The 12,526-nt window shown below is 44.0% G+C and overlaps 1 protein-coding gene and 1 pseudogene across 1 annotated transcript; one reads left to right on the top strand and one right to left on the bottom strand.

Moving 5' to 3' along the window:
- Nucleotides 1-347: 347 nt before the first annotated feature.
- GJD4 (gap junction protein delta 4) lies at nucleotides 348-4,817 on the bottom strand. Its single transcript, XM_032837844.1, has 2 exons — nucleotides 3,138-4,817; nucleotides 348-1,520 (listed from the first exon to the last, which is right to left on the bottom strand). The coding sequence occupies exons 1-2, from the start codon at nucleotides 3,199-3,201 to the stop codon at nucleotides 445-447; spliced, it is 1,140 nt and encodes a 379-aa protein (XP_032693735.1). The 5' UTR covers nucleotides 3,202-4,817; the 3' UTR covers nucleotides 348-444.
- Nucleotides 4,818-5,152: 335 nt separating this feature from the next.
- On the top strand, nucleotides 5,153-5,754 carry LOC116855289 (annotated as a pseudogene).
- Nucleotides 5,755-12,526: the final 6,772 nt, after the last annotated feature.

Raw genomic sequence — 12,526 nt, 5'->3', positions numbered from 1 at the left:
AACAGAAAAACCAAAATAATACTTCATAATAACTCACGGGAAAACATGAAAACATTAATGAGCTCTATTAACGGAAGACAGCACACTTAAATTAAGCACATACTATGATTTAAAAAAAAAAAAAAAAAAAAAAAACCAGAGAGTAGCATCATCCGTCCCCTAACACTCTCCAATTAATCATTTTAGCTTCCAGTCACATTGTCAAAAGCACAATGTGAAGTGCTTTTGTCAAGAGAAATTGTCATCTAAATCAATCTGTGTCTTGAGGAGGTTAGTCTCCCACGACGTCCATGTGTCCCATGCCCGCTCGCCTTTCTGCCTGAGGATGTTCTCCCGCAACCTAGAGGATTAGCTTCACACAGGCCAAAGCGAGTCTGCATCCTCGTGGGCCACGTGTCCGTTTGTACAGGACAGGGCACCCCGGGGCTGCCTGGCACTCCCTCTTCAGACCCACTCAGACTTTCTGGATCTGGAGTTGGCGAGCCCGTCGGGGGGCGGTAGCTGACCGGATGGATAGCGCCGGCCCAGCCGGCTCCGAGACACTAAGAGATGCTCCTCGGACCTTGTGGGGCCCTCGACCCTGGGGTCCTGGGAGGCCTCCGCCTGTGCCCTACTCCCGGGCTCTTTGCAAGCCGTGGCCAGCTTCTCGCTGGCAGAGGACAGCACCTCGCTCTCATCTTCATCCGGAAGCCGCATCCGCCCCGACACAGCGGACTTCCCACTGGGGCTGTCGGCACCCTCCGCTCCAGTCCACAGGCCGGGGTGGATGGGCGCCCCCTCCTCCACCCACGCACCGTTGCCGGCAATCGGACCTGACCTAGGGCCCAGGCTCCGGGACAGCGGGCGGCCGGCGGTGTGGCCCAAGGGATCCTTGGCGGGGGCCCCGCCCCTGCTCGTCCTCCCACGAACGCTGCAGAGGAGGTCAGCCACACTAAGCAGCAGGGAGAGCGCACTGACCGCCCACATGAAAAGCATCATAATGGACTTCTCCGTGGGCCGGGAGACGTAACAGTCCACCACGCTGGTGCAGGGAGCGTGGGTGCAAGAGAATCTCTCGGGGACCAAGAATCCAAAGAGGAGGTAATGCGAGGCACCAAAAGCCGCCTCGGTCAGCACCCGAAGGAAGAGGTGGACGATGTAGCTGGAGGAGAAATCCGGCACCGTCAGGTGGTAGGGCTCCCTGCAGGGCGGAGGGCGGTGCCTATCCCCAGGGCTCTGGTCACAGGGCTCAGGGCGGGTGGAACCGCCATCTGGCCCACAGAGTCCACGGGCGGCGAGCACGGCCCCTCTGTGGAGCACGTAGACACTGAAAATGGCAGAAGGGAGGAGGACAGACACGCTCTGGATCAGCCAGAACCGCAGCTGGGACACCGGGGAGAAGATGTCGTAGCAAACATTGGCGCATCCCGGCTGCAGAGTGTTACACACAAACCTCTCCTGCTCATCCTGGTAGACAGGGGAGCCTGCCAGGATGATCACCACCATCCTCAGCAGTACCATGAAGATAAGCCAGATCTTCCCTAGAAAGGAGGAAGCAGGAAGGCACCATCACCAGCATACAAACATATTCCCTTCCAACAACAGTTTTGAAGTATTTACAGGGGTGAGACTGGAGAACTGAGAAGTCAATAAGCATGTATTTTAATCCCCACAACACGGGCTAGTTAGCTCATCTGCCAAGTATTTCCAGAGGCCGTGCAATGGGTCAGACACTGTGCAGAACTAGTTGTTTGTAAAATGCTTTGGGACTGACAGCTTTTAAGAAGCATTAGAGTCAAAGATGTTTGATCTGAGTCCACTAGTTCAGACTTTTGGTAATGTCTCCTGGACTGAAAGTTCTAGAAAGAAAGTTGAGCTAAGCAAATTAATAATGTAAATAAGATCTTACTCTCTGCAGATAATAAGCTTTCTAAAGAATGTTAGCACATTTGTGTAACCGTGTGTAGCAAATACAAGCTACTAATTATAGTTCAGTCATCTTTATTTTGGTCCAGAAGATCTTTATTTAATTGTTGCTTTATGGTCCTTGAAATCAGATTTCCTTAACGACATTCAAATTTTCAGATTTTTCAATGATTCAGAATTTATTGTCCTCTATTACAGTTACTATGAAATAATGATGTTCCTCTTTCTTCAATTTATCATGAATAAATTAGATTAACCTGGGAAGTCAAAATAACATCAAAGTCCTATTTTCATGTTATAGGTTAACACTTTTGGAACACGGCCACGGCTCAGTTAAAATAATCAGTAAATATTTTGTGACATGATACAGAAAACATCACCTGACAGCAGAAAAAACTCTATCATAAATAAAGGCAGTTAAGCTCAAAGAATAGAATTATGTGATCAAGTCATTGACTCAAATTTGTAAGACCAAGTTGATTTTGTTTCAATTCTACAAAATAATGAGTAAGAAAAATTTCAGCCACATCATAGGCATATTGTAATCCTTTTCTCAAGTTTCTTTTTAATGTTTTATTATATTATTTTGATAGACCAAGAGAGCACAAGCAGGAGGAGCGGCAGGCAGAAGGAGAAGCACACTCTCCATTGGGCAGGGAGCCTGATGTGGAGCCTGATCCTAGGACCCGGGGATTGTGACCAGAGCTCAACCGACTGAGTCACACAGGTGCCCCTTCTCAAGTCTTTTTTCTAAGATATCCATACTTCTCTAAAAATTTGACACATCTGCCTCAAACTCAGAAATATTTATTACTTTCTTTTTAAAAAATAAACTAAAATTTGGATTTGGCTGAAACTGCACAAGAGAAATGACTAATCCTTGCAAGTTAAGCTTCAAGGAAAAAGATGCACAAGAAGGAAGTGTAATCAAGGCATTGATTTCTCTTTAATTTTTACTACATTGTTCCTTCTCCTGATCAGGTAGTCAGAGAAAAGTTACTCAAAGATACTCCTTCCACTTGCTTCAGTCTTTGGGCTCAGCACCTAAGTATCAGTGAGAAAGCCCCCAGGAGAGAACACACACATCCAAGACTTCCTTAAATGATGGCAGGACTGGGGAGTCATAAAAGAAAGCTTGAGTACACAGCTCCCTTTCTTCCAGCAACAAAGAGGCCAGGCAAAGTGATGAAAACAAAAATACAAGAGCTTTGGAGCTGTTTCCTTACACTCACCCACAATGGTCATGTTGCAGTTGACGGTGATAAGAAGGAATCCCAGCAGATCCAGACGTTCCATCTTTCCCGAGTGTTGCAGACCCAAGGCTGCTGGAGACGTCGGAAGGCTGTATTATTCTCCAAGAAGGTGGCAAATCTTTGCAGGAATAAATATATCTTCTCTACAAAAGACTTAGAGGTGAGAGCTGCAGATATAAATGGAAAGCTTCGAGCTCAGGAATGGGAGGTCAGTTTTCTGTCTCCGAGCTGAGACGGCCCTGAGCTGTTTGCCTTTGAGGCAAAGCATTCTTGACAACTGCAGTGACCAGAAGACAGCAGGAGTCATCTCTCATTGTAGGCTATTCTTACCCTCTTGAGACATTCCAGGCCTGTGGCAGTGCTCACATGTCTTTACCGGGAGAGCCAGATGCTTCAGGATATAATAGAAGTGACTACATTTAACCCAAGAAAGAAAAAGTTCTGTCAACTAGCCAAGGACTCTTCTATACTAAAAAGATGTTTCTTCCTTGCAAATATTTCCACAACCACTTCACTTATTAAAAAAGCACTGAAATGTTCATGTTTTGTCTTCTCTATGAAGCGTAGACTTCCTGTATCATGGACGAAAGCATAAATCTGCATCTTAGACACGTGTCCCAACTTTAGGCTGTGCCTCCGTTATTCTCTAGCTATTTCCTGTCTAGGTGAGTGACAAGAGCTTCCCTGGGGAAATTACCAAATCTCTCCACATATTCTCACCTTGCATGAGGTAGAATCATGCTGTTCCAGTCCGGGCTTGTGAGAGGCAGACACAAAATGATGATGTTGAGAGCTCCTGGCATGGAATGAGTATGTATAACAACTCAAATCAGTGCAATTTCGATCCCTAACTGGTCCCCCAGACCTTCATAGATTGCATCTTCCTTTTGTATCTCTCAGCCCCATCTAGCCCTGGGCTGCTCCCATTGAATCAGCTTAATAAATGTCCATTAAATTTGTAATAAAGTATCACTGCCTGGCCCTGCTGACATCAATCACAGTTGCATCAAAATCCTCTCGTGGCTGTCACCTTTATATCTAGGAAGAACCCATCCCGCAAGGCTGGGGATCTATCATCAGGGTGGAAATTGTGAACTTTAAAAGGAATGATTTCAATTTTCCATGAAAGCTATTCTTTTATTCCCATCTTTTCTTCATTTCTGATCTATTCTTGACTTTAGTAATATCCCTAAAAAGATTCCCAGAAGAGGAGTACAACAAAGGTCCTTTCATCTTTATTCACATGACACGTGAATCCATCCACAGAAAACATTTTGACCCCCTTGAAAGGCACAGTAGTTTTGCTATATTTTAGTCAAATGCTTCAACATGAACAATGAAATGTAGAGAAACTGTGGTTAAGTAAAAAAATATTGAAATAGCCATATGGTTCAAGTATAAAATAAGGGAAAATATCTTTCCTTATTAATAGACTGTTCATGATACTGGCTTAAAATTTGAAATATCAGGAAAGCGATTTCTGAATTTTGCTGTGTGATTATAAATAGTCAATTCTGAACATGGAATAAAAGGGAATTTTGCGACCTAGAGTAAATTGCTACAGCTTTTCATGCCTCAATTTTCTCATCAGTAAAGTAGAAAAAATGTGTCTTCTGCATACACAGAGTGGCTGTGATATGAAAATGAGATTTAGACATGAAAATGATTTTAAAATAAAATGAATTACATGTGCATCTCAGGGTCTACTCCTCTGGGCTCCCATTCTTGGTCTATCCCTTTGCTCCCACAGCATCTTCTGACCCAGTAATGCTGCCTGTTCTCTCTTCACCTTAATCTATTTTGCTCTTGCTTCTCTAAGTCCATACCATCTCCATTCCTTGCCTTTTTTCCTACTAAAGGATATTTTTGCTCTGCCTGGAGATTTAAATTCCAGTAGCTGCAAGAAGATGTGGACAAAAGAGAAGGAGGATGTGGCTGGAGCATCAAACATATGGCTCTCTATACAATTAGCCCAGCCCCCCATCCCAGCCTCCATGGTCTCCCAGACCTGGTACCCATGGCCTGTGTGGGTGGTGGTGGACATGGATGGTGTGCTGGCCAACATCAAGGCCAGCCTCCTGCGGGGCTTCTCCTGCAGCCTCCTAGGGGAGCCACAGGTGGCACTGGAAATGCAACTTGGATTCCCTCAACCAAGAGCAGTACTGAGCGCTTTGGCTGGAGCCAGCAAAGTGGCAAGTGTCTGAAGCCTAAGGCTTTTTCCTAGACTTGGAGCCAATCCCTGGAGGCTTGGAAACCATGCAGGACAACATGCTGGACACTGAAGTCTTCATCTGCAGCAGCCCTCTGATGAAGTATGAATTGGGTGAGAGTACCACTGGGTGGAGAATCAGCTGGGCCCTCAGTCTGAGAGTGAGGTATCCTGATGAGGGACACGAGTGTGGTCTTGGGGGACCTGATCATTGGTAACAAGGACACCATTCAAAGCCAAGAGGAGACCCCAATCTGGGAGCACATCTTGTTCACCTGCTGCCATACCAGGATCTGGCCCTGAGCCCCCACAAGGAGACAGTTGCTCTCCTGGAGTAATAGGTGGAGGCAGACCATAGGCAGCAAGCAAGGGGACAGTGGATGGTAGCTGAAGGAAAGAAAGGAAGGTTGACAGGCAACCCCAGCAGAGCTGAATGACAGGGCAGTGTCATGTTGGTAGCCCCCAGCACTGAGCAGGGAGACCTAGTAACCTCCATTCTCACAAGCCAGCCACATGGAACCTCACAAGATGGCTGGCAAGGAAACATGGTGGGAAACTCTCTCAGGAACCTTTTTAATAAAACACTTTGGCTCAAAAAAAAAAAAAAAATCCCAGAATCAATAGGAAGGTTTCTATTTGTGTGGCTGTAGAGTGAAGAGAAGCTTTGGGGAGTCCTGTGTTCAATTCAATGGAAAAGAAATCCAGTGGGAGTCAGGGACATGAATATGACTGAACTGCACAAGATGGCTCCTGGGATTTATCCACAAATGAAGTGAGGAAAAAGGAAAGAGAACAACAGAACCATACGCTGTCCAGCCTTGGCTTACCTCCCTCCTGATTAACGACATTGCCAATTATTTAGGCCTGAGTTTTACTACCTATAAATTAGAGCTGATACTTGGTTTTTAGAGTTGTTGAGAAGTAGTTAGTTTAAATGAGGTTCTAGCACATTATTTGGCCTATAGGAGGCTCTCAATAAATAACTACAGTCATTTCTCATTATTCATGGTATTTGCATTGCATAAAGTTGCCACAAACGCTGAATTAGAGATTGCTGGGGACTCCTAGGGGAAACACGGAATTGGTCTGGTCACAACATTTTAGTCAGTCAATCAATACATAACCTTGTTTTATGTGTGCTTCTGTTAAACATACCTTATTTAACATGTATGTTTTTTATATATATTTAATATAGTGGGCTCATTAACACTGACCTCACAGCCTATAGTGCTGTAACTCATGCCTGAATGAAACTCAACATGTGTTTTCTCTGTGAGGCACATCACAGGCTTCTTGCTCTCGGGAACATTAGCATGTCAGCATTGTTTTGGGGCTATTTTAAACAGCACAATCACCAACAAAAAACACAAAAGTCTGAGGGGCACCTGGATGGCTCCATTAGTTGAGCATCTGCCTTTGGGTCAGGTCATGATCTCAGGGTCCTAGGATCTAGCCGCATGCCAGGCTCCCTGCTCAGCTGGAAGCCTGCTTCTCCCTCTCCCTCTGTCTGCTGCTCCCCCTGCCTGTGCTCTCTGGCTGTCAAATAAATAAACAAGTATATATATATGTGTGTGTGTGTATATATATATATATATGCATATATATATATATGTGTGTGTGTGTGTATATATATATATGTATATATATTTTATATAACATATACATAAAATATATATACTTTTTACATAATATGTATATTATATTTTTTAAAATATATGTTTTGTGCCCTTCAAGGCACAAAAATTGGAAAAAAACAGCACTAAGTAGACCTACCCCCCGCCCCCACCAAAGGCTTGTTTACAGTTCCTGAAACAAGAAGGCAGCTCATCAACATGTTCCACCTCAGCTGGGAACGCCCAGGCTGATTGAAGAAGTCTGCAGTACTCTGTGCGTGTCCACAAATACCATGACCACCCACAGGTAGAGATTCTGGGTTTACAAAAACAGCTAGCAGTTAGGCAAATTTGCAAATAGAGAGTCCATGAATTATGAGGATTGACTAATAATAGGGACTTACTAGAGGGAAGAGAAACGGAAGCCGAGGAAGCGTGGATTCGGGGAGGGCGGAGTTATGATAGTGGAGGGAGGAGTCAAGACAGACCCCACCCACTCCCAGTCCTACTTCAGTCAGAACACCTCCACGTCTGCCTTCATTATATTTATGTTTTGGCCAAGATCCCCCTTTAATAAAGGAATGTGCCTCTAAAAAGAGATGTTAGGAATGTGGACTATGTAAAAATAAGGATGGAAGGCAGCCTAATATCAACGTTTAGAACACAAGTTCTGGAGCCTGATGAGCTAGATGAATATTCTAGTTTCTTGACCATGTGACCTTGGGAAGTTACTTTCCTCAGTTTCCTCACTGTAAAAGCACATTATCTAATCCCTACCCTGGAATGATCATGAAGAACTGATAGAATACGGAAGCACAGAGAAGAGCGTCCAGCCAATGATGTGTACTCAAACTATTCGTCCTTCGTCTTATCACCCCAAGAATGAGGTGCAAGTAAAGGTGGGGGTCTCACAGTGGCTTCTTCTCCTGACAATGGGTGCCCCAGGACCCTGAGCAGCCAGCCCAGAACCCGGGCATGGCAGGAGGAGGCTCAAACTGGCAAATGATTACTAGGGAAATAGAATTGGTCTTCTGGAAGGCTTGGAAATGATGGCATCTGTTTTGTTTTGCTGTGTGTGTGTGTGTGTGTGTGTGTGTGTGTGTGTGTGTGTGTGTTTAAGGAATAGATTGTCTAATTTGGGAAATGAAGGTTTTCATCATTTCAGGATTTAGATGACTTTTTCAGGACTGGATAGAAAGCAAAGGTTCAGCACCAGCACAACAGACTAATCATGCCAGCAGTCACATTTCATGTGCACATGTAAATCCAGTAACAATTTATGATAACCACTTACTCTTCTGGCAATATAAGCCTAGGTAATCTAGGGTGAACCAGCTCTATGCAGACCTTCTACCACCCAAACCCACACACTCTCCCACGCCAGACTTACAGCTAAAAATTAACAATCTAGGCAACAAGAGATCCCAAAGAACAGGTACAAGGTGGGAATTTTCTTCTGCTGAGGAATTTTCTTTCCCTGTGGTCTAAGAGCTGTGGTCTAAGACTGTATTTTCAACTCCAGTTCAACTCAACTTCATGGCTTTTAGAAACCAATGCAGATGTCTTCTCTCTACCAAGCTGACATTGACAGTGTCCCATGGAATTAGTTTTTGTTGCACTTAGACTGATTATTATAAGCAGAGAGGTATGACTTGTCTGGCAAAGGAGGAAAAATATTTCAGGTCAGATTTTATTTGTGAAGAAAGAAGTCTCCATCATAAGCTTGCTTTATGTTCACAGGTCTTTATGTTAGCCCTTTGAGGGCTGAGTGCTGTGGTTTAAATATTTGTGTCCCCCCAAAATTCATATGTTGAAATCCTAACCCCCAAGATGATAGTATTAGGAGCAGACACAGCAAAAAGAATGGCCTTCTCTGAGCCAGAAGCTTTCCCTAACTAGACACTAAATTTGCCAGCACCTTGATCTTGGACTTCAGCCTCCACCACTTTGAGAAAAAAATTTCTATTGTTATAAGCTACCTAGTCTATGGTATTATTTGTTATAGCTGCCCAAATGGACCAACACATTGTGATGTCAGCTGAAATCAAATCCCATAGATTTTCTCCCCCTCCAGGCAGGAAGGAGTCATCCTGTCCTCATTACTGGTACTGTCACTGCCCTTTGAACTTAGTGATGGCTTTCAAAACATTGTTGATAGTGTGATGAACACAGGTAAGTCAATAACTATTTACTAAGCACCGACTTTGTCTCAGGCACTATCCTAGGCATTGAGGAAATGGCAGAGAATGAAACAGACATTTCTGCCCTCTGACCTTGTTGAACTTACATTCAAGTGGAAAGAAAAAACAAAAAAACAAAATCAATATCTTTGGCAAAATGAATTATTAATTAGATGGTGATTAATGCTAAGGAGAAGAATAATGCAGAGAAGGAAGTAGAGGATGTCAAGGTTTAGAGACGTGACAGCTTCCTTAAGAAGAGCCCATCTGAACAGACACTGAAGCAGGTAAAGGAGGAACACAGGGATATACTGATCCACAAGACCTTCTGGATTGATTCCTATTCTTTCTACTCTTCATGGGCTTACACTATAGAGCACATTTTGAGAGTTTCTAAATGTCAAAAAAAAACCTTTATAGGGCATGCATATGGACCATATTACCTAGTGCAACCTCCCAGGAACATCATTTATGAGCTCAGTCACAGGTTGAAGCACTAGAGCCACCCTACAGAGCAGGGACCAGGTACAGAGTCGAACTGTTTCCCGTTGTCCACGCCATTTCCTCATATGGCCACCACAGGTGTCCAGCAGGGTCTGTACTCACGGCAAATAGGCCTATTCCTTTCACTGGTGGCATTGTGTGTTTGTTTTCAGGTAGAGTCAAATCAGTTAAAAATTATTCATCAAGGGCACCTGGGTGGCTCAGTGGGTTAAGCCTCTGCCTTCGGCTCAGGTTATGATCTCAGGGTCCTGGAATCGAGCCCCGCATCAGGCGCTCTGCTCAGCTGGGAGCCTGCTTCCCTCTCTCTCTCTCTGCCTGCCTCTCTGCCTACTGGTGATCTCTCTCTCTGTCAAATAAATAAATAAAATATTTTTAAAAAAATTATTCATCAAAGCAGTTGCTAGTAGACAAAGGAGAGATGGCAGACTTTGAGATTAGTATGGCTGGATGCAGTCCTGGTCCCATGCACTTACCAGTGTTTGGCCTTGAACAAATATCAACTTACCTGAGGTTGTTTTGTTATCTTCAAAAGGGAGATGATACCTATTTCATGGAATTGATTCATTCATTTCAAATGTATTGAGCACCCACTAAGAACTCAGCCAAGTTTTGGGAATGCAGTCAAGCAAAAGCTAATGGGCTCTTGCCTCTGGCAGAAAGATAATTTTAAGATACAATAAATGAGGAGTTCTCAGGAGGCTCAGTCAGTTAAGCATCTGCCTTCGGCTCAGGTCATGATCCTGGGGTCCTGGGATCAAGACCTGCATTGGGCTCCCTGCTCAGCGGGAAGGGTGTTTATCCCTCTCTCTATCCAGTTCCCCCTGCTTGTACCCTCTTGCTCTCTCTCTGTCAAATAAGTAAACTCTTTAAAAAATAAAATTCAATAAGTGAGCACTTACAGTAAAGTGTGAGGGATAGAGCATAAGGAAAGTACGGGGTGCTGCTTTGTGGGAACATGTGAAGGAGCACCTGCTCACAGGACCATTAGAGAGGATTCTTTCTGGAAGAATCTAGTCTCATAGCATCTGAGGGCAAGTTATGAGGCAGGCACTAAATTCCTTCCTGATTTTAAGATTTGCCTTTATTATTTTGGAAAAGGGAGTGGAAAGTTGAAAAATAAAAGTGATACTATTAGCAACCCTAAGTAAAGATCTCATGAACTTCACAGATCTGAGGAGTCACTGATCAGACCCAAAGGGGCAAATCTTTGGCCTCAACAAAGAACTAATTAGACTTAAGCTAGTCAACTCTGTGTTCAGTCTAGAAAGGAAAGAAAAAAATTACAATTGCATCATAAACAAAATGTCTCAGGACAAATTCTTCAGAAATAGTAAGATGATATTAGTCTCCCACATATTTCATTCAGTGAGAATTTTCAGAACTGCATTATGTAGGAAAATAGGAGACTGTCAGTTCAGCTCCATTCTGGACATCACCTAGAGAGTTTCACCTCAAACTCACATGTCTAACCAAACATGCTGCTCTTTTTCCTATGTTCTCTCTCTAGGTGAATGACACCAAGATGCACCACACCCAAGGCAAAATCGCAGCATTCAACTTGCTTTAAACACTTCTTTAAAATTTTCATTGCTTAATGAGCTTTAAGATCTCCCCATTGTCTCCAGGATGGTGTTAAGCAGAGCTCACCAAGTCCTGCAAGACCTGGCCTCCCATCTCCCCAGCCCAGCATTCTCCCCACCCAAAGACCTGAATTTCTTGCAGCTCCCCTGACCTGTGTGACCTCAGAGACCTGCCACAGCTGTTTCCACATATAGGGCACCTTACCTTCCCTGTAGCTGGCTTCCAGAGACTTCCTTCTCCTCCACCCAAGACCAGGTTAGGTGTCCTCACTCGTGCTCACATAGCATCCTCTGCTTTTTCCCGTGTTGTGCAACCCTGGGCAATATCGATTGTGTATGGCCCTTGACTAGCCTCTCTGCCTCACCACCTCAGCCCCCTCAAGATCACAACTAGACTCCAGTTCTCCTCACTGTACCACAATCTTCCTTTACACTCATTGCTTCTCACCTGAGCATCAGTTCAACTTAGCAATCAAGGGTAGAAAGAATACAATAGACAAATACGGATTTGAATCTTAGACGCATCACTTAATCTGGGTCTTATTTCCTCCGTTGTAAAACAGGGATCATAATGGCACCTACCTCCTAAGTTATTAAGAAAATTAAACAAGATACAACATATATGCGCCCGGCACAGTGGAAACATTCAATAAATAGTAGCTAGAATTAAAGTCACTTTGTTTTGTACCTCCTACGTCTTTAACCTCATTCATTTTTCTTTTTCTTTTTTCTTAATAAAGGGCTGGACTTTTTATGGTGAACCAGCTAAAGGGGTTCTTTCTCTTTGCTCAATGAACGGGACAGTCACAGCACACCAGCAGCACTTTGAACACTTCCTGACTCGATTTTCCTTGGGATTGGATGTTTGTCATCAAAGATTTTCCCCCAACTTTTCTGTGCGGAAGGAAGGGAGGAAGACACTGGGTGACTGTGATGTTATGTGAGCTCAGTGTTCGATGAATAAAGAATAAAGCAGTCCATGTCTCCCACCCCCCACTCTGTGTTTCTCTCTGCCTGTTCTCTACCATGAAATACTAGAAGGGGGAATGAAGGAATTTGATCTATTTTAAAACTCACAACTGTTAAATGCTAACCCTCCAAATATTCACAACCTCTTTGATTTACAATGAGTGATTAGCCTGTTTGTTACAAATGAAGGATATATTCAGAAGCCCTAGACAGTGGTGTCTCAAAGAGCAGGCGACAATTTGTTTCTGAGCCAATATCCTACCCTGCACACCAGCAATTTGAGAGACAGGGGATCTCCTCAGGCAGTCTTTTT

This window comes from Lontra canadensis, unplaced genomic scaffold, assembly GCF_010015895.1.
Source record: "Lontra canadensis isolate GAN:19392208 unplaced genomic scaffold, GSC_riverotter_1.0 scaffold100, whole genome shotgun sequence".
Taxonomy (NCBI): domain Eukaryota; kingdom Metazoa; phylum Chordata; class Mammalia; order Carnivora; family Mustelidae; genus Lontra; species Lontra canadensis.
This window is presented reverse-complemented; position numbering and strand designations above follow the sequence as displayed.

Excerpts from the sequence above, each read along its gene's own strand:
- GJD4 (XM_032837844.1), bottom strand. The coding sequence starts at position 3,201 with ATGGAACGTCTGGATCTGCTGGGATTCCTTCTTATCACCGTCAACTGC. Across the intron at positions 1,521-3,137 it reads CTGCAACATGACCATTGTGG|GGAAGATCTGGCTTATCTTC; the intron begins GTGAGTGTAAGG and ends CCTCCTTTCTAG.